Source organism: Protobothrops mucrosquamatus, unplaced genomic scaffold (assembly GCF_001527695.2).
Source record: "Protobothrops mucrosquamatus isolate PMUCROS unplaced genomic scaffold, P.Mucros_1.0 scaffold640, whole genome shotgun sequence".
Classification (NCBI taxonomy): domain Eukaryota; kingdom Metazoa; phylum Chordata; class Lepidosauria; order Squamata; family Viperidae; genus Protobothrops; species Protobothrops mucrosquamatus.
In genome coordinates, this window is record NW_015386932.1 from 674,062 (window position 1) to 700,295 (window position 26,234).

Below are 26,234 nucleotides of genomic sequence, written 5' to 3' on the forward strand. Positions count from 1 at the left end.
AGCTTCCTGGCTGCTGTCAGACACATCATGTGCAGCCAGGCTATTTTTTGTTTTTCACTGCTTCCTTTGCTTTTCCTGATCTAGTGGAAACAGCCTGTTTGGCCCAGCATCGGAGGAAGGTGGCTCCAAGGGTGCAAAGGGACGCAGAAATAGGGGAGAGGAAGAGGAAAACAAGGCAGCCCCAGCCCCTGAGATTCCTTGGAGGGGTCCTGGGAAGTTCTGGGATGCCGCACACGGCCACGTCCTGCAGGTGGGAACATCGAAACGTGACGCTTTGACTGGTGAGTGCATCTCTGCATCCACCTCCCCTCCGAACCGGCTCTTCCTGCATAAACACTGGCAGAGTTCCAGGAGATCCATGTGGATCCAACACCCCCACATGAAAATATGCGCAGCCCAGGAAGCAGAGGCAGACGGGGTGATTAGCTGCTGTGCCAGCCCTTCATTAAAATGCTCCAGGGTTCCTTGGTGGGCAGGGAGGGGGGAATCACTCAGGAAGGGGGAGCCCGAGAGGCGGGGCAGAGGGGGGCGAGGGAGGGGTTGCCTATTCATCTGATCAAAACCTCCTTCTTGATCCCCTGTGGATAACTGTCTGATTGGGGGAGGGCATGGAGGAGTGGGGAGCCCCTTTTTTGGAAAGAAGGCAACCATACAAACCAACGAAGCTTCCTGTGTTTCAGTCTCAACCCAGGGGGGTTCGGGAAGGTCTCCATCTCCAGAAGAGCCGACCCCACGGATCAGCAACTTTCCTGCAACCTCAGCAGCTTTAAGATGTGTGGCCTTCAACTCCCAGGATTCCTCTGTCAGCAGGCTGGCTTGGGGATTCTGGGAATTCAAATCCACACGAGGATGGGGAATTCTGGAAGTTGCGTCTTAAAGTAGCTGAGGCTAAGAGATCTTGCTCCGAGCACAAGGGCCACCAGTGAGGGTAGTGATTTAGCGGTCACCCTTGAACAGGGAGCACCTGGATCAGAACTGATCCTTGGAGAACTAAAGAGGAGGAAGGTGAGCAACTGGCTTAGCCTTCCTGGCCGGGATTAGCATTTTAAAATGATGGGAGACAGGTCTGGCTGCATCTGGGCCAACACAGCGGGCCTTGAGCCCCCCCAACGCCCTGGCATCGGCCCCAGGAGATCACCGTACCAGTTGGGGCCAGGTCTGAAAGCACCCGACAGTGTGTAAAATATAAAAACAAACGAGGATTGCCGGGATTTGTCTTCTCTTCAAAGAGAGATTTAGTCTTTGCATCTTGAGCTTCCGAAAGTAATCATCTACTGCAGAAGAGAGCGCCTTCCCTCTTCTTCTTCCTTCTTCTCCTCCTCCTCTTCCATTAACCACTGGTCTCTCCAGGTGTTGGGAGAAAGAGGCAGCAGCTGCCCATTTTCCTCAAGTAGTAGAAGAATGCAGCAGGGTGCCAATTAGAATAAATTATTGCCTGCCTGTCTTGCTTGGCATGGAAATACCCAACCGAACCAAGCGCGCTCTCTCTCTCTCTGTGTGTTTGTGTTCTCAGCAAGCAGCCCAAGGCCCAGGCAACAGCCTCATCTCTGGGGAGGACAGAAGGCCTTCTGAAGATTTCCCCCTCCTCATCTCGCCACATGCACAGGAAATCCTCAGCAACACACAATTTTGCTTTCCCATTTTCAAATGTCAGGTGTTTGGTCCTATTGTGCCGCTCTAAAAGGGGGGGTGTCTTCCTGGGGATTAGGGAAATGGCACGTGGAAAATTAGACTCCAGTTTTCAGATGAGCTTCTCCGTTCGTTAATTTGGAATCCGAACTGGCTATCTGTTCTGCTATGCTCCGTTTTCTGTCATGAGGTCTGATTTTGCAGGCCAGTTCTGACACAACCCTTTGTTCTCCCTATTGATTTCTTTTATGACTCTGAAAGCTGGGGGATGGGGCTGTGTGTGTGCGTGCACGCGTTGTGTGTTTTCCAGCCAGATCTTCTAACAGATTTGGAGAGGGTTTAACTTGGCTGTGCAACTCCGGGTGGGGGAAGAATCTGGCCAGGGCTGCATTGTCACCCTCCGGGCTTCTTTCCCTTGACCCGACCCGGGGGGGGGGCAATTCTTGGACCGGAGAAACGCGGGTGGGAAAGAGGCAGAAAGCAGGGCTCTTCCAACTTGGCCCTTTTATGAGACTTGTGCACTTCAACTCCCAGAATTCCTCAGCCAGCCTGCCTGCCTGAAGACCCCTGGCATAAAGTCACCCCTGGCAAGCCCTGTTTATGGCTTTCATAGGTTTCCCTCGCTCAGCGTGCGCGGATCGTTTAAGCAGGGCCACCCCTGCAGGCACGTGCGGATGGAGAGCCGCGTGCCCGCATTCCTGCTTCCACGCGTGCATCGCACGCCCCACGCGGAGCATCCCTCCTGCGTGCCGGGCAGCGGCGGAGGCGCACGCGCAGACTCTGAGTCTCCCGGGCAGCCAGGGCGCCTGCGCGGGGGGGGGTTCCTCCGGCTGCGCGCACGCCCTCACGTGGGCACGCCGGTGGGGCGGGAGCGCGCCCCGCCCCTCCCCTCCCTCTCTCCTCGCTCGCTCGCTCGCTCCCCCCTCCCTCCCCTGCCCCCTCCCCCGGCGGGGCCGCCATGTTGGATGGCGCGTGTGGGCGGCGGGTGTCAGAGGCGGCGGCGGCGGCCGGCGGAGCCCCGAGCCGAGCCAGGCCCGCCAGCAGCAGGTAGGAGACGGCGCGGAGGGGCCGGGGACGCCCCTGGGGCCGGCGGGGGGGGCTCCCTGGCGGCGGGAGGGGGCAGCGCGGTCTGAGGAGACCCCCGAAGGCTCTTTCGGGGAGGGGGGCTCTGGCAGGACTCCCTGGCTTCCCTCCTGCCTCCTCCCCCCCCCAGGACCCCGACCTGCCCCAGGGGCTCGTCTGAAGGGGTGGCCTGAGGGAGGGGCTCCTCGGCTGCCGCCCCCCCCATTGGCAGGGAGCTCTCCCTTCAGCCTGGGTGGGGAGGGGGCTGCCACCCCATAGAGGGAGGGGGGCTGCGTTTGGGAGGGCTTGCTTTTGTGGGTGGGGGCCTTCATTCGGGATTCTGCGGGGGAAGGGGAAGAAAGGAGGGGCGGTTTCAAGGGTGGGGGTCTTGGGTGGCAGGAAAAGAGGGGGGTCCACCCTGCCTTGGCCAGACCCTGTCACCCCCCTTCCCCGCCCCAATTCACCTCCCCTTTGGGTAGAAGATGCTTCCCACCAAAAGAGACCCCTCCCTTTGGAATGGGTTTGCATGGGGGGGGTCCAAAGGAGGGCTTGAACCCCGCTTTTTTGCAACCTTTTTTTTTGGTTTTCTTGCTATTCCCCAACTATGGTGGCTGGTGCAGGCAGGGACCCTCATCACTGTATATTGGAGTGTGGCTTGGGAGGAGGACATTTAATCTTAATTTATTTTTTTATTTAGTTTTGGGTGGCAATGAAATCTGGCAGCCGATGCGTTTTGTGCAGCTTTTGTGCCTTCGATTAAAAGCCGACCTCTCCCCAAAGCTTGTGCCCTTTAATCAGAATTAAATTGGGCCGAAAGCGGCTACCAGATTCCTCGTTATTGTTATGGGTTTTTTTTGTGGGTGTGTCTTGCGCTTGGAAATGATAGAACGTAAACGTGAAAAAGAGACCAAAGTTGTGTGATTACCTAAAATGGACCCACAAGGGAAAGAATTGATGTGTGTGTGTGTGTAAAAGGGAAGAAGGTCGGTGTTTGAGCTCCTGAATATCCAAAAGGTATCGGTATAAAGCAGGTGGTTGGGTTGAGTTATGGAAGCTGTTTTGCATGTCTAGAAGATGTTTGTCTTCATCTGAAATGGGAAGGAAAAACAACACAGGATGGAGGATGGTCTGAGGTGTGGTGTAGGTGACACAACAGAGATTCTCAAGAATCTCTGCCTTCTCTTTCCTCCAAATCCAGAGGTTCTTTTGAATCAAATTTTAAGTGTATTTCAGACACGTTGTTTGAACAGTGAATTTGTGCAGTCAGGAGCTGGGAATTCATGCAGTCAGAATGTGTGCGTACTGGGACTGTATTTTGTATTGGGTGGGCTTGCCTTTGTGAAGGAGTCCTTCTGAAGGGATGTGTAATGCAGGCCAGATCCTGACACCCTGAATTCTCTGCAGCTATTTTTCTGTCATTTTCTGTTGCATTCTGCTCATCGGCAGATCATATTCCTTGCTGAAGCATTTGTTCTGCCCTTGCAGACATTCTGGGTTTTCCATCAAATTATTGATTTTTAAAATATTTTATTAAAGTCTGCATAGTTTGGGAGATATTTGAATATCATATAAGTATGAGTTTAACATTTTAACGCATAGGGACCTGCAGTAATGAAATACCGTGATGATACTTGGTTTCTTCCCTGTTGCAGCGCAACTGAGAAAATGCATTTACATTAATGCCAATATTAAAAAATGGTGACTGATTGCAATTATGAGGTAATATCCAGAACAGTTTTGGTTATAGATGCATTGGGTACAGTAACCTTTCTTGACTTGGTGCCTTTTAAGAGAGTTGGAACCAAGTAAAGATAAAATAAATCAACTCCAAATGATTTCATGGAGACACATCTAACTTCTTGGATATGTAGGTTCTGCTGTTCTGGGAATTTTTATTTTTTATTTTTACTTTCTGGTCTAGTCTGATATTTCTTGTGGTCTCCCATCCAAGTATTAGTCGGGTTCTTCTGGCCCTGCTCAGCCTTTGGAGATTAGCTGAGAATTTCCGCTGATAGTGCTGGAATTTTGTGAGTTGTTGGCCTCTTGTTTCTGGAAGTGTTGTGTTGAAGAAGGCTGGTTGTAAATTGGACCTGCATGCTGGTACAGAGCTTGTGAAGTCTGTGCGGTGGGGTTATGATTGGGGTTTCCTTCATTCTCTCCCCCCCCCTTTTTTTTAAAAAAAGTGATTGAATCTAACACAGAAATTTAGTATAACTTCATTGAAAAGGAGTGTGCGCCCTTTTTGTGCACACAGGTAAGTTAGGAATCTTAATATGTATGAACTGGCTCTACGTCACTTAGAAATATTCAATTGTCAATTGAATCCGTGGAAGTCTGTCTACCTGGGAGTAAATTTCACTGAAATATGTGAGGCATGGCCGGCTAAGCATGAGATTAAATTTATGTAGCTCTCCTGAACAGTTCCACGGAGAGTGTCAAGATACTTACACGGATACGGAAGGCTGATAATGTTTAGGGATTGACTCTGCAATACACAAGCCTAACTTCAGAGTTGTTGCAATGGAAATGCATTGGCAGGTGTAGCAGTTTCTAGTTTAAAATACATTACAAAAAAATCATTGTGACATTTCGTCGCTATGGGTTAGCTGAATGAATAGTTTAACATTGTTTGGAGAAAGGCAAACATATTGCCACATAATTGGAATACATATTTTTTTTGTAATGTTATCATTAACAGGGACTATTTCTACTCAGAATTAAGCCCTACTGAGTTTAAGAGCGGTAACTGCCACATAAGTGTGTAGCAGACTGTAGCCTTTGAATTAAAATGGGAAGTCTTCTTTAATCATTTTATTTACTGATGCGTCTTCAGGTTCCTTTTCTTCGTTCTGATCTTAGCAGATGTCTTGCAAGTAATTTTCATGTGAAAGACTAGTGCCATTTGCCAGGGATCAAATAAACCAGTCTAACTACACGACATGAATTTTCAAGTTTTGACTTGTTGATAATGAGTATTTTGGTTTGTCTGCAGCTTTCTAGAGTAAAGTAGCAATGTGATATATATTTATTGGTATATGTACATGGTATATATTGGCGTTAATTCCTAGCCAATATGGCTAAAGACCACATTTCCTACGAACTGTAGATATTATACTACCTGTATATCACATCTGCAGATCATAAAAGTCTGGATCTTAGTCACAGGGCTGAGAATCTGGCACTTTATAGGGCTTTAAGAAAGTCTGTGTTCTTGCTGTCAATTTTGTTTTTTTAACTTGCTGTTATTTCATTTATTGTTTAACTTACTCATTTTTTATTTTTATTTTTAATTCATTGCAGCATAAATGTGATGCAAATACAACAATTTAATTATGGAAAAGCTGTTATAATTCACTTTGAGTCTGGTGGTTTGTGAGCTTCCCTGGAAGGCATGGAAAGGCTGCCGGTCAGTGACTTAAATAGGTTACGCAGGGCTACCACATGGCTGTGGTGTGAATCCATCAAGTAAACCTTCCTTATTTGCCACAGTTATTTTTGGTTCCTCTGTTGTTGAGCATAGTAAGAGGGTGTTTTTATAAGAAGTGAACTCAGTGGTCAACATACATAGAAACCGACTATTGTGTTCGCATAAGATGCAGAATTTCTGCTGCATCTTGAAACTCTTTTCCTGGGTTCTTTGGAAGCTGATCAGATGCTCACAGATTTCCCTAAACACAGCTTGCAGTTCTTAGCCACCCTGAACTGAAGACCTTGCTCAGCCATATGCCCACCAAGGTCATAAAAAGGGCTAGCAAAACTTGGTTTGCTGAATCTGCTCCATAGACCATAGATCAATTTGAGAAGGGATTGAAGCCCATGCCCTAGCTAGCCCGTTGCTTAGGACACCTTATGGACTAAGGTGCAGGAACATTTGCTTGCAAGCTTGACCAATTCTCTTCCGAGCTGGGATAGTGAGCGTGTGAGAGCTAAGCACAGGCCTTTCCAGGGTGTCAAAGAAGTCCTGCGGTGTAAGTAATCTTTTCGTCCTGTTGGTCTCCAAGTGACTATGAAGTTGGATCTGGATGATAGGCCTTGTTTATAGTAAAAAAAGAGCGCTCTCCTTTTCTTAAGCATCCCCCAGTGAAGGGTGTGAGCTGCTTGCAGGAAGCAGGCCATTTGTGAAGCGAGAAAATGTCAGCTCTCCTTCTTCACAGGGGCCTGGGGCATTGCTCCCACCCCTCCTGTTAATCCCTGCATGCTTAAGGACTTGGGGAGATGGAAGGAGTGTCAATGGAAAGCTACAGAATTTTAGACCAGTTCCTCACTTCTCCAGAATTTCAGGTTCTAACTCACTTGTCTTAAGCCAACCTCACTGAAATAAATGGCTAATGGAAAGTATTTGTTTTCAAAATTAGTTTTTAGTATCCGTACTCAATGGGCCTATAGTTTCTATAGCTTCTCTGTGTGCTTTTATGATGTTTGAAGCAACTGTAATGGTTAGTTGTTGCATTCCTTATGACGAAGAAAAGGAGAAATGGAAAATGTTCGCTTCTAAAGATGTTCTTCATGTGTAGACAGACACTTTTTAACTCCTTTAAAAGTTCAAAAAAACAGATTCACCTTCTCCCCCGATTGTAGTTCCCAGCTTACTTAATGGATTTAAGTGGAGTGAAATTGCATACAGTGTTGTCTGGATCTTCCTGTTATAATTTCTTTCATCTTTAAAGTTATACTTGTGTTTTAAAAGTTGTTTAACGATGTTCACTGGGTCCATGAGACTGGTATCCTCTTGATCCTATTGAGTTAATCTTGGAGATTGAAAGAGTAAATAATAGCTTCTCTGGGTTATTGTGATTTATGAGGTATAGTCAGCTCTCAGAAACTGCAAGTAAAGAATGAACTGTTAAAATGAAGCAAAGAACTAGCAAACAAAACCTTCGCTGTTTGGCTTCATGTACAACGTCTTGATTCTTATTCCCTGGGCCTCCTTGGTTCGGTTGCAAGCAGGTAGAGTATTGCAATTAACTAGTTAATTAAACTGAGTATATTTTATGCTACATGAGCTCTGCATTTCAGGGGATAAAAGTTTAAAAAAATATGTCAAACATCCTATTCCAGGTGTATGTTTAGGGTTTTGTTTGTTGGTTTTTTCTTGCCTGCCTGGCAACATTTGTGTTGTGGATACTTGAACACTCTGTAGCCATAATTGAATCAATGATGTTACAGATTAACTCTTAACAAAGTTGCCCTTTTTTAGCCTGTTAGCTACAATACCTTTGACAAAAATGGAGTTAGCACTTCAGTAAGGATACTTTGGCACTATTTGCAAACACTTCCTGTTTTATTTCAATAAGGCGGAAAGTTTAATATGTCCTAATGCGAGGACATTGAGCAAGAGATTGTCTGGAAGTTTGGTAACACAGATGTTGTGCTTGCATTGTCCAGATTGTTCACAATGACCTTTAGGGCCAGGGTGTCCAATCTTGGTAACTTTTAAGATTTGTGGACTTGAACTCCTGGGGAGTGGCTGGCTGGGGAATTCTGGGAGTTGAAGTCCACAGGTCTTAAAGTTGCCAAGGTTGGATATCCCTAATTTAGAGCCTCAATGTGAAGCCTGCAACCCCCCCAAATTTCTGCTCAGCCCAGCTTGACTCAAACTGAACGTGCTAACACCTCCACCTTGTAAGTGTGTTCAACAGGATGGTCAGTCATTCTGTAAGTGTCCCAGTACTTGTTGCAGAGACTCCAACAACTGCCGTTTGAGTCCAGGAGAGCCCCCTGGGTTGAGCACTTGTCCTTTCCAGGACCAATGGCAAAGAATTGTCCAGAGAGCCACCAGCCCCTCGGTCCTGGCAGGATCGAGCCCGGCTCTTTTCCCCCCTGTCCAAACCCGAACAGTATTTGAATCTTGAATCGGGACATTTTCTTGCTTGGGTTCTTGCCTCTTAATCCAGGGCAGGGCTGCATTTTTCACTGCAAATAAACCAATGGAAGTAAAATCTCTTGTGACCTGCTATTATTTTCCATTATGCTGACCCTGGAGGATGGGGCAGAGATTAGTCCCAGGTTCCTGGAGTCTCTCCCCCTGGACTTCAAAGCCCTTCCAATTGGGCTTCCATTCCTCTGCTTGCAGTTTGTGCTCCTAGGGCGGCTGCTTCTGAGTTAATATCCTTTAGTTCGTGTTTCCAATAAGGCATTTTCATTTTTTAAATATGTGTCTTTTGCAAGCCTTATTTATTTTAAAATGAGTAAATTGCAATTTAGCATTTGGGAAATCTTTTCTTGTGGCACATCCATCCCATCTATCGTACACTTGGTGTCAAACCTGATGGGAATGCACTGCCTGAATTGCTAAGTGGCCCTACACCTTGTAAGATCAAGAGAATGGGTTTCCTTCTCTGTTTCCATAGCAGTGTTTAAGATCTGCCATGGTCCTACTACTCTGTGCCCCAAGAACATTCTGGGCATGGAAATCTCTCTCTCTCTCTCTCTCTCTCTCTCTCTCTCTCTCTCTCTCTCTCTCTCTCTCTATCTATCTATCTATCTATCTATCTATCTATCTATCTCTCTATCTCTCTATCTCTATCTCTATCTCTATCTATCTATCTCTCTTTATCTCTCTCTCTCTCTATCTCTATCTCTATCTCTGTGTCTGTAGTCCAGCTTTCCCCAACTTTGAACTATCTAGAATGCGATGATATTAGTATAATTTGAGGGTTGGAATTGTTTGAGGGCCTCTTCACATATATGTACAACTCTCTGCTTTCTTCATTCCTTGAATAGCAATGTGTTTGTGTTTGTGTGTTTAATCTCAAAAATACTTGGTTGACTTGTTGCTCCTCATGAATCAGATTTCCTGTTTTCCTCCTCCTCCTCCTCCTCCTCCTCCCTTCTCAGTGATTTCTTCTGATGGTTCAACAGGATCTCTTCTGACTTTTATTTCAAAAGCACCCAATTGTGTAACATGCCTTGAAGTATGCAGAGTCGAAAGGCACATGACGAAATCGTCTTGTTGAAGTAAGGCAACTCCGATGACGGGGGATGGACACTCCTGAGCTCCTTGGGGCACGATGGTGCAGCAGACGGTACATCGGGAATCCAGACTACCTAAACGTGGCCAATAATCCATGTTTTCCCATAGCTTTTCTGGAGAAAAGTTCTTCTGAAAGCATCTCTTTCCCTTTGGTAAACTGACTGTAAAGTTGGAGAGTCAGTCTCAGCCTTAGGATCAGATTCAACAATTCTCTGCTCAAGCTTTCATTCTAGAAGTCCTGAGATGGAAACTTAGGGTATGTTCAAGGACAGTTGTCAACTAGTTTGTGTGCTTTAGAAAAATGACACTTGATTCCCTTCTTCCTTTCTGAAATACATTTTACTTGCTAAATCTCAGCTTGGTTCTTTTTTCTGCAGAACTTTATGTTTAGACAGTTGGAATGCAAGAAAATTCCTGTGATCTCTTCCAGGACTCCTTGCTGTTCTGTTGATATGTTTTTCCTTTTTTTTACTATGGCAGAAAAGATCTGATGTGTGTTCTGCATATGGACTTTTATGCCTAATGCCCAGTTTTATTGCATCTGATAACAGTCTGTTAACTGTGATAGAATGAAATATAGAATTCATTTTCCTGTTTAGCTCTGGAAACAAATCTTTTGACATCCCCCCCCCCTTTTAAATGCACAGCTTCTTTATTGTATTGGTGTCTGATGATTTGTTACTTCTAACCCAGTCTCTCGTGAAAGATTTGAGCAATGGGTGTAATGAAAGCCCAGTTCTTTGTTCACCCCCCTGAAATGTCAGGAAAAGAGGCCATTTAGAGTGGAAGAGCAGGGGGTTAGGAGAGTTGAGGCTTCCTTCCTGTATCTCCCCGAGATATTGGGGGGGGGGTCTCTCTTGCTCCTTTTGTACCACCGGAAATAGTTGGATTCCAGAGCTGCAGGGGGTCCCCGGGGCTCCTCTTTGAAATCTGGTGGGGTTTAATTCCAAGTGAACAGATGGGGCATGGGCCATCTGGTGCTTTCTTTCTTTTTTCTTCCTAAAGTGGTATTAGACCTGGAACAAGAAACATGACTGGCATGTTTTACGTTTTCAGTAGAAGAAGGCAGGTACTTCTTCTTGCTTTCAATCAACTTTTTAAAAAAATCTGTGGCTCTTTAAATGCGTTTCATTATCCTGCAAACAGAGTATTAAGATAGGAATCTCCTTTTGCCCTGTGCTCTAACCAGGGAGTAAGTAACTCAGGGGTGTCCAACCTTGGCTCTTTTAAAATTTGTAGACTTCAACTCCCAGAATTCCTTAGCCAGCCATTGAAGTTGAAGTCCGCAGGTCTTAAAGTTGTCAAGGTTGGACACCCCTGGGGTAACTTAAGTTAACCCTCAGGACTGAAATTATGGTAAAACACTATGCCTGGTGCTAATTATTCATGTTTCCTGCTCTTCGTTTTGGAGTTTTGTATGCTGATTTTATTGCACCATAGAATGTACTGTAATAATCTAGTTGTTGTCTATAATTATAAACATTTATTGCTTCTCTGTACCTGGCTTCTCTGTATGTACATCTATGAGTATGGCACCCTACTTAATTAAAAGAAAGGCCGTGCCTCTAAAACTGGGGAGCCCTAGCTGTATCGTGAGTTTGGAAAGTTATGCATGATAAGACCCACTTGGGATTTGGAAATCACGTTAGAGGGAGAATTTCTGAAGTCCATGGGAGATCACTTACTTCTGTGAAGAAAACGACCTGAAAGCATTCGTTGTTCCTTTAATGACCGAGTCCAGATTATGTTAGAAAAGGGGGCTCTGGCCAGGATGGATCACAACGATTGTGATCATCTAAAGCTGCTTCTCAGATTCTAAAATGCTTTGCCAAGGTTTTGGGCCAAGGNGAGGGAGAATTTCTGAAGTCCATGGGAGATCACTTACTTCTGTGAAGAAAACGACCTGAAAGCATTCGTTGTTCCTTTAATGACCGAGTCCAGATTATGTTAGAAAAGGGGGCTCTGGCCAGGATGGATCACAACGATTGTGATCATCTAAAGCTGCTTCTCAGATTCTAAAATGCTTTGCCAAGGTTTTGGGCCAAGGACAGAACTAAAAACAGTCTGGAAGCTCCCTAGGGCAAAGCGACCGGTTGCCTAGTGTGGTTTTGGGAAGAATTTAGCTTCCAATCTGCACATGCGTTTTTTCCCCTTCTCCACTGTTCATAGTCCTGCCTTCCCTCTGAGTCACACACTGTGTTGTTGAGAAGGCCAGAAAAGGCAAGTGTTTTTGAGGTGTGACACAGTGGCTGCATCAGACTTATCAGGAGGCCTAATTGCAGATATGGCTTCAGTTGCAGGAATCACAAGATCCCAAGAGAAATGAGTGCTCTTTGACAATAAACTGACAGTTTGCTGCAACTGCCAGAGCGGTTCTCCCTCTCCCTCTCTCCCTCTCTCTCTCTCTCTCTAACAAGTCCACTTGCATTCTGGTATTTTCCCCAAGCAGCTGCTGCATAAAGTTTAATTTTGATTCGCGCTGCAGTTGCAACTTCACGGCCCTGTAGAGACCCCGTTTCTGCTGAGTTTACACGTTTTGTGGGCGATTCATCAGTAAGCTAATAATCCACAGGGCCTCTTTAAAGAAGGTTAATTCCCTACTAATGTAATGCTTTGCTTTTAATGAAAGTAATTTGTCAATATTTAACAGATGATCTATTTTACCTTTCTGCCTGTCAGATGGTGACATGACAGATGTTTTGCAGTCTTGATAGAAGGGGATCCGAGGAGGATAGATAGGAAGCCTCTTGCCCCAGCCGCTGGGCCAGCCGCTGGGATCCCCCTCTGCGTCTCAGGGTTCTCAGGCTGAAGATGACCTTCCTGTGGGGCGTGCTGCGGGGTCTGTGGTTTGGGGAACTAGCCCAAGTGTGATGCGCAGAGCAACAAGTGGCCCTGCAGGGAGGAGGAGGGGAAATGATTTCAACAGGAGTTGCTTCAAGCCGCTGGTGCCATCTTGTCTGTAGCCATAGCTCAGTCCTCCTTCTGGTCCTTTATCTGACAATCCGAGCCGTTCACAATGTTTTATCTGTGTCTGGATGCCTGACAAAGGCCTCTTGAAACACTCCTGTTTGCCTGTGGCTGTACAGCGGGGAAGGAAGCTATTGCTGTAAGTGGGGTCTGGATTCTTTTTCACCACCAGTCTTAGCTGTTGTGTCTGCAGTGCTTTAGTTACCCGGGTGGCGCTGAGGCGAGCTCAGGTCCTGGGGACGGTTCCTCCTGTCATGCCAGCCCACGGACAGATGGGATGCTGAGGTTGGATTTGACTATGTTTCAAAATGCAGGAAAGCCATTGCCATGGTTACTAATGGGATTTTCCCTCCTTTTTAGGTCAAGCTTCCCAGTTTCTTCTGCACCTTTGATGAGGAGAGGAAATGACTTTATCAGAAATTGCTCCAAGTCGGGTGGTGTCCTTGCTCTGTCTTCCCGTCCGAGGGACTTGCAGAGGGGAAAGCGCCCCGGCGGCCAATCCCTGAGGACTTTCGGGAGGAATCTGCCTTGACACGGAGCAGGAGATAAAAATGACAACTTCATCGATTAGGCGGCAGATGAAAAACATTGTGAACAATTATTCAGAGGCCGAAATTAAAGTCCGGGAAGCAACGTCCAATGACCCCTGGGGTCCCTCCAGCTCCTTAATGACCGAAATTGCAGACCTGACTTACAACGTGGTAGCCTTCTCTGAAATCATGAGCATGATCTGGAAGCGGCTGAACGACCACGGCAAGAACTGGAGGCACGTTTACAAGGCTTTAACCCTGCTGGATTACCTGATCAAAACCGGGTCAGAGCGGGTGGCCCAGCAGTGCAAAGAGAACATCTTTGCCATCCAGACTTTGAAAGATTTTCAGTACATTGACCGGGATGGGAAGGACCAGGGCATCAACGTGCGTGAGAAGTCCAAGCAGTTGGTCTCCCTGCTGAAGGACGACGAGCGGCTCAAGGCGGAGAGGGCCCAGGCCCTGAAGACCAAAGAGCGCATGGCTCAAGTGGCCATCGGAGTGGGCAGCAACCAGATCTCCTTTGGCAGAGGGTCCAGCCAGCCTAATCTGTCCACCAGCTACTCTGAGCAAGAGTACGGCAAATCTGGAGGCTCTCCAGCTTCCTACCATGGGTGTAAGTGCACATTATGGGCTTTGGTGTGCTTCCACGCTCTCTTCTGATTTGCGGGGGGGTTAAAAAAAAAGAAATGCGGGTCTTTGAACCAGCTACCCGGTGTGTGGCCCTTGCTTGGCAGGTGCTTTCACTTTAAAGATGTCCTCCAGAACAGGATAACCGCCCTGAGGTTGAATTGGAAGTAGTTCTTTCATCCTTGCCTTCCTGCAGGGGTCCCATCCCACTTAGTTATAATTTTGAGTTTTATTCCCTTGTAGAGAATTTTGTTGCATCTTTAAAGATGGAGAAATGCCTCGCTGAACTGTTATAGGGAAAAGATCCTGTGATAATAGAGAGTTGATTAGTGTACAGGTGCTACTAGACTCTTAGACTAGTAATAATAATTTTCTAAAATAATTTCTGTGAATCTGTGAGAAGTGTGGTTGCCACTTCCCCCCTACTTTAGGGAGCATTTATCAGACACATGTAATGGGAAGCACTGGGGTTCCCTAGAAGGCTCAGACAGCGGAAATATCCTCCGGGAAGTGTTTCTGGTTTCAGGGAAGCTGGCCTGAATGGCTGCCCAGAGTTGAGCCGTTTCTGTATGAATTTTGTGAAAGAGCAGACCTCAGTTTTTGACTTCCTCATAGTTTGGAAATCCAAAGGTTTGTGGAAGTGGCAACAAAGCAGGTCTCAGGGTATCAAAATTGGATCTACTCAGTGCCATCTTGCGCAAACATCTGAGTCAATGATCAGGCGCTTTGTAGCAGGATAACAAAGGATCTCTTCATGGGTTACAAGGAAACCGTTTAGGCTGGATCGTTGGGAGATGAGGCTTTCAGGGCAATGCCAGGATGCTTTGGAAATTTAAGAAATTGCAGGGTTGGCTGGGTGCTGATGAGCTGTCATTACTGGCCTCCTAATGACATTATTGATTTCTCTGAGGGATTTAAATGCGGAGTGGAAGGTGGAAATAGGTCAGTTCAATTTACAGGCACAGTTTTATAAAAATTAACGGAAGCTTCCTGGGGGTAGCCAGCCCGTCTTAATCTGAAATGCTGCTATGATTTTAAACCTCTGAGAAATTTTAAGCAATGCCTTAAAAACAATTTACAGTTAGCTGAATGTGGAAACAGGGCGGTAAGCTGTCCTAACCAGATTTACTCAAGCCAGCCATGCTGAATTCTGAGGGCTTTGCTCTCTGTCTCTCCTCCGTGTGTGTGGGATCACCATTATCAAGTATTCCTGGTCTGGATCCAGGGAAGGATTGCGTTTCACTTAGTTTGACGTTGCACCCAGATGAATGCTTCATGGACCGAAACAGGCCTGGGAAGTTTACTGTTACTGTACTTATTAGGAGAGGAAGCAAAATGCCAGGGAAATCGCAGCTTTTCGGCAATATCTCTTTATGTAGAGACCTTGGGCATGACTGTCTAGTTCAGGGGTAGTCAACCTTGGCTCTTTTATGACTCGTGGACTTCAACTCCCAGAATTCCTGAGCCAGCACAGCTGGCTCAGGAATTCTGGGAATTGAAGTCCACGAGTCATAAAAGAGCCAAGGTTGACTACCCCTGGTCTAGTTTGCCATTCTTCTCTTACAGAAGAGGGGCTTTCAGCAGCCGAGCTGCTCAGAGAGAGCCAAGCATGTGCCTATTTCTCCCTGCAGCTACATCACCAAGAGTGTCTTCAGAACTGGAGCAGGCCCGACCTCAGACCAGCGGGGAAGAGGAACTCCAGCTGCAGCTGGCTTTGGCCATGAGCAGAGAAGTGGCAGAACAGGTTGGTTTCTGGCAGAGCAGCAGCATCCCCCCCCCCCCGATGCACGTTGGGTTGACCTGCCGTCCACACTAGGAAGGCGAAGTGAGGAAAAGAGCTGGGAAGAGCACAGGTAGGCACCTGCAACTCTTCAGGTGCAGCTGAACTACAGCTCTCAGCCCCCTCCCCTTCTAGGTTTGGTAGGTTGGAATAGCGGGGGGAAAGTTCTGCAACCCTGCAGGGGCCGTGTCGTCACCACCACCCCAATTTCCCTGTTAACTGAAAATCACTCGTGAAAACCTGGCTCCCAGCTTGGCTGTCACGGACAAGCAAGGAGCTGATGATCCGTGGAAGTGTATGACAGTTGTTACGAGTTAAGTCTGATCATCAAAGGAAAGCTGCAGCCTTTTTGTGAATGGATGTGAATCACCCTCTGGAGCTATCAGTCAAAGCCTAAAGCAAAAATTTTGCAGGTCTAGGATCAAGCCTTAACGGTGCCAGTTTTTCAGTTTGGCTTCTAAAACCTTAAATTGATGAATATGGAAAATTCTGAACTTTGAGGCACCCGAGCCTTAGCAGATGCAGTGAAGCAGGAGTGAAAATGGGCATTTTAGCCTCTTTGGTATTAGATCAGGGGTCTCCTAAACTTGCCCACTTTAAGACTTGTGAAGCCAGCTACTAGATGACTAAGTAATGAAGTCTGGCTGGAAGTGTTGGCTGTAGTCTAGACTAGGAAATTCAGAAAACCACATGGAAAAAGTGTCATCCAAGCACTTCACTTTCATGCCGAGAGAGGGGCACAGACGATGTGGGAGCCTGTTTTAAAGCTCCCACTCCTCCTTTCTGCAGGAAGAGCGCCTGCGCCGAGGAGACGATTTGAGGTTGCAGATGGCCTTGGAAGAAAGTCGCAGAGATACTGTCAAAATTCCCAAAAAGAAGGAGGTAGGTGGTTTCCTTTGAGATAATTCTCAGACCTGACTGGGAAGGTGGGACACAAACGGAGCAGGCATTGCAACTCTATTTGCTATGAGTATTTATGCATTCATGGAAGACACAGTGTTTTATCATAAAAAAAATCTCTTTTGTACTGGGATAAAAAGCCCAAGTGATCAGCTGAGGGCATGTGAAAGAGTGAAATGGTGCAATTTTTTGTGTGTGTTCCTTGTGCTCCTCTCTTTCTTTTTGAAAAAGATGATTTGTGGATCCTGTAAAATGTTTGTACACGGCTAAAAATAACCTTTATCAGCAGCACGCAGCTTTGCTGGACCTCATGGATGCGCTGCCCTCTTCCGCCACCCCTGCCCCAAAAGGGGAGCCTTGGAAGCCCCCAGCTGCAGTCAACAAAGCTGGCCCTTGGGGGGGTCCTCCAGTCAGCACTGCCACCTCCGATCCATGGCAATCATTCGGTAAGAGCGGGGGAAAGGGGTCTTTTGCTTCCCACTCCCACAGAGCCCTCGGGGTGGGACGGCCTATGCAAATCCTGAAAGTCTGGCTTCCCTTATAGTTTGGCACCTTTTTTCCTCCTCCTCCTCCTCCCCCCCCTCCTCCTCCTCCTCCTCCACCACCACCACCACCATACCCAACTGATCCTCTAGAACAGGGGTCTTCAAACCAGTATAGCTGAGGACTAGTGGACAGTCCTATTGGTTGTTAGCCCTCGTTTATTTTTCTAGTTTATTTTGCAGAAGGTCTGTGCGTCTCCTAGGCCAACGAGCAGCAGTTGAGGTGACTAAGCCAGGCCGTCGGTTATGGATCTTGTCTGGGGTTGCCTTTATAACTGGGTTGCTTCTGGTGGAACCAGGCGGTGGGAGTTTGTTATTTTCCAGAGAGGGTTAGAATCTTGCGAGGAGGCTTTTGAAAAGATTAAGTGGATCCAAATTTTCTCGGAACCGGGTTCTGCCTCCCTTTTTTCCAGACTCCCCAGTTAAACCTTTGAGGCGCCTTTTTTCCCTGTATGCTTTTCCTGAGGCTGTTTCAGTGATGAGATACTTGGAGGATATCTGTGGAGATTCAGAATCATGGTTGTCCCAAAGGTGCTTTTTCAAAAGGCCACTAGACTTTGTTTTTCCTTGAAGACATTTCATTTGAACTGAAGAAGCTTCTTGGATGAGAAGTGAAACCTCTTCAAGGAAAAACAAAGTCCAGTTCTGTTGTGAAAAAAAACACCTTTGGGATCCTTGGAGAATACCTGCCAGAGAGGCTTGCCAGACTAGGGAATCTATCCCAACAAATGTTCAGGTCTCGAATTCCCCTTTCAGGTGCCCAGATTGGGAGATTTCTTCTGTTAACTCCAAAGCTGGATGTTGTCCAGCTTTGCTTTGGCTGTTGACCACTTCTTGCTCAAGTCCTTGACTTTGCTTCTCCATCTGCTGTACCTGCAAGGTGGGCTTTACTATTCCTTATCTTAGGGTGCAGAAATGGTTGCCTATTCAAGTGCTGCAAAGGCACACAGAAATCCTCCGGTCTCTTTCGTTCCCTTTCTGTCACCTGTTCGGATTGTCCTTGGTTTTTGTGGCAATCTTTATGTGCATCCAGTAGAACAAGCTCTGGCTCAGCATGTGTTTTGAACTGCTCTGTCCTCAGACCCTTTCGTCTTCTGCTGCCGGAGATAAAGGAAACACCTTTGGGGAATGTAAGGAGTTTGGGGAACATTTCACTCTTCAGCCTAGGAAGGTGCCATCAACCCCCCGCATTAAGGTTCAAGGAAAGAGGCCCCCCAAGCCGCAGCTGCAACAACCTAGGGGGCTTCCAACATTGACTGACTTGATTCATTGATAACAGCCCCCTTGTTTGAGCTCGCCAGCTCCTTGGCTCCCTAGGATGGTGCTGGAGAAACCAGATTGATGTATCTGAATGCCGCTGAAAAGGCTGACTCAAAGCGGAACAGAGGCCTTTAAGTCTCGCTTAGCTGGACGGGGATTTCAGTGAGATTTCAATAAGAGCCTCCTCAGAAGAGGGTCTTGTCCTCCAGCCCTGCCGTTCCTGCGCCCGCCCGCTTTTGTCCTCCGATTCATGAAAGGGCAACTTGTTTGGGAGGCTTCCATTTACGGCAGCCCCAGGCGATTAGCATTTCTTCCATGGAATTGTCGATAGATTTGCCGGAAACGGAGGCCACGGGAAGAGATTAGCTGCTTTCTCTGGAAAGCTCTGCGGTGCTTCCTGTCTTCTGGACATAATGACTGGGAACCTGCGCCGGTTTGTAAATGCGGATCAGTGTTTTTACAGTGTTGTGTGTATGTTTCCAGCAGGTTTCCTTGAAACAGATACGCCAAAACACAACCAGCCAATGGAAAATTTGGGCTCTCCTTGTTTAAATCGATGCGCTAAGAAAAGGGGAGGAATAGCAACTTGCTATTTTAATTTTGTGGCATAATCACGTTGATGCCGATCAAGAAATAATCTTTAACTTTTAAAAATAATAATTAAGAAATCCTGTTAGAATCCAGTTTATGATGAACCAATATGGAGTACTTGGACGGGCAGCAGGTCGATCCGGACAAGTGGGTCTTCAGTGTTTGAGAGGATCAAGAGGGTTCTTAACGTCTCGTTGTTTAACTTCAGCAGAAGCAACAAGGTTCCTTTGCCCTGTTTGAAATCGCACATCTGGATTTAGGATTTCTCTGTGAAAAGTGCTCCACAGATTTTAGGTTAGGATTCTAAATGTTGTGTGTATGCTCTTCGCATCTGGTTCTGTTGGTGAATTTCTGAGTTAGGATTAGGATTACATAAATAAATCCCTCAGAACTGAAGTTCCCCTCTTGTTGGTAACAGGTTGAATGTCGGATTTAATCTAACCTGGCTGTAAAGCTTGTACATCCTTTGCCTGCAGGTGCCAAGCCAGCCACCTCTGTTGATCCGTGGGGAGCCCCTGCAACACCCTCAGCTGCCCAGCCTCTCCCAAAGAATGCCGATCCTTGGGCTCCTTCCCAGCCCTCGTCCGTGGCAACAAAGACAGCCGTGGACCCCTGGGGACCAGCACCAGTAAACAAGCCAATTTCTGCTTCTGGTAAGTAGGATGCCCGCTTTCCGTGTCTCCTGGAGGAGCCTGTTTTATTGGCGGCTAGGTCTAAAGCATCTTCTCTGGCCTGTAGGTGCTCAGTGGCTGGACACGAGGTAGAATTATCGCCATACGGCTGCAATGTTTAGAAATATCACAGCCCGGCTCAAGTGACGGGAATGCTTTTTTTTAAAAGCGAAAGATGATGGTTGTCTCTCCTGAGCAAAGGAGAAGTTGTGGATACTCTAAAGCTTTTGTTTTATTCCCGTTGACATTCCCTGGACAAAAGACTTTCTCACTTTTGGGAGTTTTCCTAGGACACAGACATTCCTGTGTCAGGAATTCTATCCGTTCCTCCATTCGTAAGGCCACTGGTAGCTTGGTCTGTTTCTTGAAAGAAATCCAGTTTAATCTGTCTGGAGCCTGAGAGGCTCGTATGCTGGGAATTTACTCCTGAACCCTTGGGTGGGCTGAAGGCACACAGCGGACGTGTCCTGCTGAAGCTAGGTTAGAGCAGGGGTCTCCAACCTTGTCAACTTTAAGACTTGTGGACTCCGACTCCCAGGATTCCTCAGCCAGCTGTCCTATGCTGGCTGAGGAATTCTGGGAGTCGGAGTCCACAAGTCTTACAGTTGCTGTGGTTGGAGACCCCTGGGTCAGGGGTCTGCAGGGGTTGAGAGCTGGTGGCTCAGCCACACAGGAGAAGGCCCAGATCCCAGCCTCTCCAATCAGGGAGGCCCAGATTCTGGGGTGGAGTTTTGCAGCTGGGTGAAACTGGTTATCTTCTCCTCCGTTAGAGGAGACCATATTTGTCTAGGATTATGGAGAAGAGTCCTGGCTGGGGTGCAACTAAAACGAGGACACTCTTGTTTTCCACTGCAGGTAGTAAATCTTTCGACCTCTTCAGCAATTTGAACGGGACAATTAAAGACGACTTTTCTGAATTTGACACCCTTCGAACTTCTAACAAGCAAGGTATCTTTGAAACGGACACCAGAGTTTGGGGGCTGAAAAGGGGCTTGAACACCTGGTAGGAAACCGCTGCCGAACGATCTCGATAGCCTTCCCCAAATTAAAAGAAAAAAAAATCACAAGGGAGAACATGACTCCTGTGGACATTGAGGCCTAGGTAAACGAAATGGTTTATAAAAGATCAGCACGATCAGTGTCCCTGCTTGGTGTTTGAGGCAGGCTGGGATTTCACATCCCTTGGAAGAAGCAACAGAAAAAAAAGGGGGGAAGATTAAAGCAACCGTCTCATGTTTAAGGAAAACGGGCGTAATAGGGATCGCGTCCTTTTGAGATCGATCTTTTTCAGGAGCCGTTTTTTCTCTTCCCCGGATTCAGGTTCTGCTTTGTCAGCTCAGAACAGTGGGACCACCAGCCCCGACCTCTCAGACTCCCTGCCAGCCAGCTCCTCCTCCTCCAGTAAACAGAGCGGCGCTCGGAGGACCCCCGAGTCTTTCTTGGGCCCCAATGCTGCTTTGGTGAATCTGGACTCCCTGGTATCTAAGCCCCCCCAGCCAGCACCGTCCCTCAATCCTTTCTTGGCTCCGGGTACGTCTTCGCCCCGAGTGCGCACTTGTGGTTTCTTTGAGAGTGGAATTGCAGACGGTGGAGAACGGGCACATCGGGGCTCCGTTAATGAGTCCGCTCACTTTAAGGCCCACGGTCTGCACTGTGTTACTTGAGTGAGGGCAGCAGCTGATTTCACCAGCCTACTGGTAGCTGCTGATCCCAGCTGGGTTTTAGGGAAATGGCCTGGCAGGGAACAGGATCCAGAAACGCCAGGTGAGTTCTTCTTGGAGAGGCAGCTGGAGCATGGTTCAGGCCAGGGGTAGGCAGTCCTTCTAAGCATCATTAAGACGAGGGGCTTCAACTCCCAGAATTCCCCAGCCAGCCCTGCTTTAAGAAGTTGCTGACGTTTCTCAACAGCGCTCTGAGTGGAGCTTTGGGGAGAATCGCCCGGAGGCTGTCGTTGGGAGGAAAGGTTGGGGTGACTCTGGGGCTCTTAGGGAGAGGGCCTTGGTTCCAGGTTTCATTTCCATCCGGACAGAGTCTCTCAGCTGGGCTACTGGCTAGCCCCCAGCAGCGGAATCCGAATTCTGCGGTGCTTGGCAGAATTGCTCAGGCACGACTTTGGGTTGTGATCTGTTGCTCTGGCTGCCTTTTCTGCAGACTCCCCTCGACCCCTCCCCCGCTGCCTTCTGCAGACCCCACTGCTCCCATTCCTGGGCAGTGGGCATTGCATGACGCACCGGCAGGGCCCCTGCCTCTTTGCCTTGCATTGAACGTGTCCTGGAAAAGGGTGCCTTTGTTGCAGCCTTGTGCTTGTGTAGCTGTTTGCTGTCAGCCTGGAAACCGTGGAGATTGGACTGACTCTTCCCTCTTCTCTGCTCCCAGGATCGTCGTCGTCATCGTCGGCTTCTCCTTCTCCGGCCGCAGTCAACCCCTTCCAAGTGAATCAGCCGCAGCCCCTCACTCTCAATCAGATGCGGGCCAGCCCCATCCTCGGGGGTAGCCTGTCCTTCAACGCTACGCCAGGGCTGGAACCGGGGCCCCTTCCTTCTGTGGCCCCCGTGGCTCTGCCTCCCTTGCCAGCCGTGGGCCCCGTGACCTCTCTAACCAGGATGGGCCCGGGAGTGAGCGTGGGCACAATGGGGTCCGTGGCTCAGCCTGTCCACCCGGGGATTCCCCCCTCGGTCTCTCAGCCGGCCAACGCGACTAACCCTTTCCTCCTCTAGAGGAGGCCTGGAGCATGAAGCCTCCCTGGGAAAGGCGGGCAGGACATTGGAGGTGAACCGTGAGCGCCGGAGACGGGGGGTGTGTGTGGCTAGGCTGCGGGCTGCCAGAGCTTTCTGCGGGAGCTCCGGGTGCCCTTGGCCGTTCCCCGAGACCTGCCCACCTGCTGCAGAGGGTACCTTTCGTTTGGGTTCTTGGCAGCCTGGCAGAAACGCCTTGGCCTGTGTCACCAAAGTCAGTCTCTGCTCCCTCCCCTTCCTCCTCTTTTGTTAATCATTTCAACATAATAGGAAGGCTTTGCCATCTTAAATAGCTCCCTGTGTTGTTTTGTAGACCATACGCCGCACTCCGAAGTGCCGCAGCCCGAGCCAGCCAGACCCCATGCTTGTAAAAACACATTTGAGACTCAAGAGTGCTAGTGAACATGTTTGCACATAAACCATATTCTCTTCTAGACTGTTGGTTCACCCATAGTCCTTATATCAGTCTTGGCAAAAGAGGTATCTGGCCAGCCCAGGCCTTTGTTTTCTGTATATCCTCGCACACTAAAATGTTCTCGAGCAAAACTCTGCCTCCCTTTCCCCCCCACTCTGAGAATCAGGTGGGTGGTGGTTGGGTGAGCTCATCCAGAGGAGGAGACCCGAAGCAAGCTCTGTGAAGTCCTGCAAGTTTTTGTGAAACCCCGCAAGTGTGCCGTTTTGTACGCAGTGTTGAATTTCTACACTTCTACGGACTGTCCACGACCTCCGTCTGAATGGCTGGCATGCTGCACTGTGTTCGGGACTGGTTTTGGCTCTCTGCTTTCCGATGGCGACTTCATTTGGAAATTAATTGCTCTTTTAATTTGACTTGCAATGCAAGGTTTTAAAAAAGCATATGGTGGGGGATACCGAGGTAATAGGGCGACTCGGGAACTGATTTGGGGTGACCTTTTGTTATTATGCAGTAATCCTTGTCTACTTTTGCACTTTTAAGGATAGGGCCGTTTTGGATTTGAGTTTGCCAGGTCAGCGTTCTGTTTTCACTCTTGCTAATTTTTATAATGTTCTTATTTAACAGTCAATAGTTTTGATAGACCTATCAGGTTTAGTGGAAAAATTAAGATACCGTCTTTCTTTTCCAATTCTTTTCTTTTTTTGATTTAATGTTTCTTATTTATATATAAATATTTTAGCTCTTGGTTTTCATAAAGAGAATTTTAAAGGGAATATCAACAAACCTTCTGCTTTTGAACAAAGACATTTGTATTGAAAAAAATTGGAAAAGCTCCTGTAACATAAATTTTGAGAGGAATATGGCTAAGGTGACATTTAAAAAGGAAAACACTACAGTTGCCTTTCAGTTTCCCAGTTTTATGAATACATCTCTCCACTTTGTGTAAAAAAACAAAACAAAACAAAACAAAAAAAACTCCTGGAAGCTTTTGAGAGGTTGAAGATCATGGAAAATAAATGACTTCTCTCTTGTAATACTTTCAGTAACTTCAAAACAAAACAAAACATTGCTGTATGAATGTTACTTTTAATTAACTAAACTCTTCTAACTAAAGAATGCACTCTATGGTGTTACGTGGCTCTGTTTACAATCTTCTCTGAAAAGTAAAACTTTTGATGCTTTGGGCTCTTTTTTTTTTTCACTAAGCCATACTCGGGTTTAATAACTGCTTGAAAATTCTTTACTTTCTTTTCAAATGGCAACTGCAAGAAAGCACGCATGAACATGTCTGCATGCTTACACACACATGTTCGCAACAGCGAGACGAGGTCCCTTGATGCTGGACCCTCGCTGTGTGCAGTAGGACAGCTGCTGGGTGGCTTTTAATAATTTAGAAGAAACATCCGTGCCAGGAAGCCTCTTTTGGGGCGAGCTGACTATGCGTGTGTGTGTTGTTGTGTGTGTGAAGGAAAATTTCCTCAAAAGCTGTGTGGCTTGAGAGTGGCTAGAGGGACCTTTTGCTGGTGACCTTGAGGGAAGACACCTGATACCAACGCGTGACAGACAGACAGACAGACACAGACAGATAGTGGGCGGTAGACAAGAAACTGCTTTCCGATGGCCTGCTGCCTCCATTTCTCATTTTGCTTCCTTTACCTTGCTGCAAAGTTGTGTTTGAATTCTCGCAACAGGTCATTTCACTCTGGGTAGCCATGAACACCCCCAGATCCTCTTTCAGCTTCTGCCCTTGCACCGCGTGGCCAGTATAGTTTTTGCACTCCCTGCAGAATTCCTGCTTCAAAAAGGGCTTCCTGATTTATTTTGTCCAAGTGGAAAAAATAGCTTGTGCCATGGAGCTAACCCAGGTACAGGATGCTAAATAGGTGTTTTGTCTGCAGTCAACGGGACTGCAGACAGTAGCCTTAAGTAGCCAAAGGTTTTAAAAGAGCTTAAGTTAAACATGTCATCTTCCTGGCATTGCTTTCCTTACAGTTAACGTAGACTAACAACATTATTAACTGTCCCTTCTCTTCCTATCCACCTTCCTTGAAGTGACCTAAACTTCAGAATGCTCCTAAAGAGGCTTTCTGGTTAAATTAATCATTTTTTCCCTTTATTTGCTCAATTTTTATTCCGCCAGTCTGTCTTCTTGCTCTGAGTTGCTCTGAGTTTCCCAGAAAGAGAAAAGATGGCCAGCATAACTTGGGCTTGAGTGTTAGAGACAGGAGACAGCTGGCCATGCGCAGGTGAATAAGAGAAAAGGAAGGGACTAAAAAAGATAAAATTCTATGAACCCAATTAAAGAAAAAAGCTCCCTAGTTCAAAGAAAGCGATCACGCCCATCCTATTTCTTTTGTCTCCAACTATCTTCTAATGCACATTTTGTATTGAGCGTGGCTTAAGCTGTGGAGGAATATCTAGCTTGTCTTGGTTTCTGTGGCAGAATCTGTAGGGAAAACACCTCTTAAACGTTTGGAGCTACTTTCTAAAGCGTTGGGAAGAGGCTACTTCTATTTTCTGTACAGCTGTCATTTATCATTTGTACCGTTGTATCATAACCTTCCCTTATGGCAGAGGTGTGGCGAAGGGCTATGGGTGTTTTTTTATGAATGCAGTTGTTCTGGTCCTTTGAAGAACGGGTCTGTCTGCTCTCCCCCCCAGTAACTTGTTTTGTAGGGTGTTTTTTTAAAAAAAAAAAAAAAAAACATGAACCAAATTGTTGATCAAGCCATCTGTTTGTTCCTAAACCTGACATAGCAGCAAATATGCACCCTCTTCCCCCACCTCCCCAGTTCTGGCTCTTCCTGTTCTCCCAGCAGAACATTTTATCACTTGTCCTTCTAGATTTGCACACAGCTTGTTTTCAGAATGTGTTTTATGCACTTTTGTAATAGTTCTTCCAATTTTGTGATAATCCTGCCTCCGGTTTAACTCTTCATCTGTTCGGACACCAAATTAAGCCTTTGATCAGGCAGCCAGCCTGCTCTTAACATGTTAAGGGGGAAACCTACTTCATTTCATCTGCAGCCAATGAGAGAGCAATTAGATCAGCACTCTGGTGTTCAGCAAAGCCATTTTCTTTACTCTGGGAAGCTCCGTCGGCAAACATCACCCTCGGTGTTCCAATTCTGTTCTTTAATCTGTTGGTGACCTATCTGGCCCAGACCTTACCATCATTTTGTGGGGTGGTGACATGTTGGTTAGTGCTGGAAAAACTTGTTAAGTCCTCAGAAGACCTGGCAGAAGATTTGCTGCCTATTAGACAATATCAAGTAGCAAGTCATGGGAAAGACCACCTCAGTTGGAGGTCATGGATTGTTGAACCACCTGAATTTGGAAGCGGCCGTGCTTTAGTCTCCATTTCATCTCGTGTCCAGGAGAAACCCTGCTGGCATTTGAACTGGATCTCTGCAATTCCTTTGCGTCCTTGGTTTCTCTGCTGATTGAGATAGGAAACCTGCTGTGGCTCACGCACAAGCTTGTCGAGTTGCCCCCCCCCGTCCCAGATGCTTCAAACCCTTCTGTTCTTGCTCCCTTGCCAGCGAGGCC

General features: G+C 47.2%; 1 protein-coding gene across 2 annotated transcripts; it reads left to right on the forward strand.

Annotated features, from left to right (window-relative positions):
- The first annotated feature begins 13,182 nt into the window (after window positions 1–13,182).
- EPN2 (epsin 2) lies at window positions 13,183–22,307 on the forward strand. Of its 2 annotated transcripts, XM_015817824.1 has the most exons (9): window positions 13,183–13,781; window positions 14,318–14,344; window positions 15,247–15,535; window positions 16,361–16,453; window positions 16,761–16,917; window positions 19,341–19,517; window positions 20,391–20,483; window positions 20,847–21,065; window positions 21,912–22,307. In XM_015817824.1, exons 1-9 carry the CDS (start codon window positions 13,183–13,185, stop codon window positions 22,250–22,252), a joined length of 1,995 nt encoding a protein of 664 aa, XP_015673310.1. In that variant the 3' UTR covers window positions 22,253–22,307. The 2 variants fall into 2 exon arrangements, with proteins under 2 accessions (XP_015673310.1, XP_015673311.1); XM_015817825.1 differs by lacking the exon at window positions 14,318–14,344 and having other exon boundaries at window positions 13,183–13,777; window positions 15,423–15,535.
- Window positions 22,308–26,234: the final 3,927 nt, after the last annotated feature.

Excerpts from the sequence above, each read along its gene's own strand:
- EPN2 (XM_015817824.1), top strand. The coding sequence starts at position 13,183 with ATGACAACTTCATCGATTAGGCGGCAGATGAAAAACATTGTGAACAAT. Across the intron at positions 16,918-19,340 it reads CGATCCATGGCAATCATTCG|GTGCCAAGCCAGCCACCTCT; the intron begins GTAAGAGCGGGG and ends CTTTGCCTGCAG. Across the intron at positions 19,518-20,390 it reads CAAGCCAATTTCTGCTTCTG|GTAGTAAATCTTTCGACCTC; the intron begins GTAAGTAGGATG and ends TTTCCACTGCAG.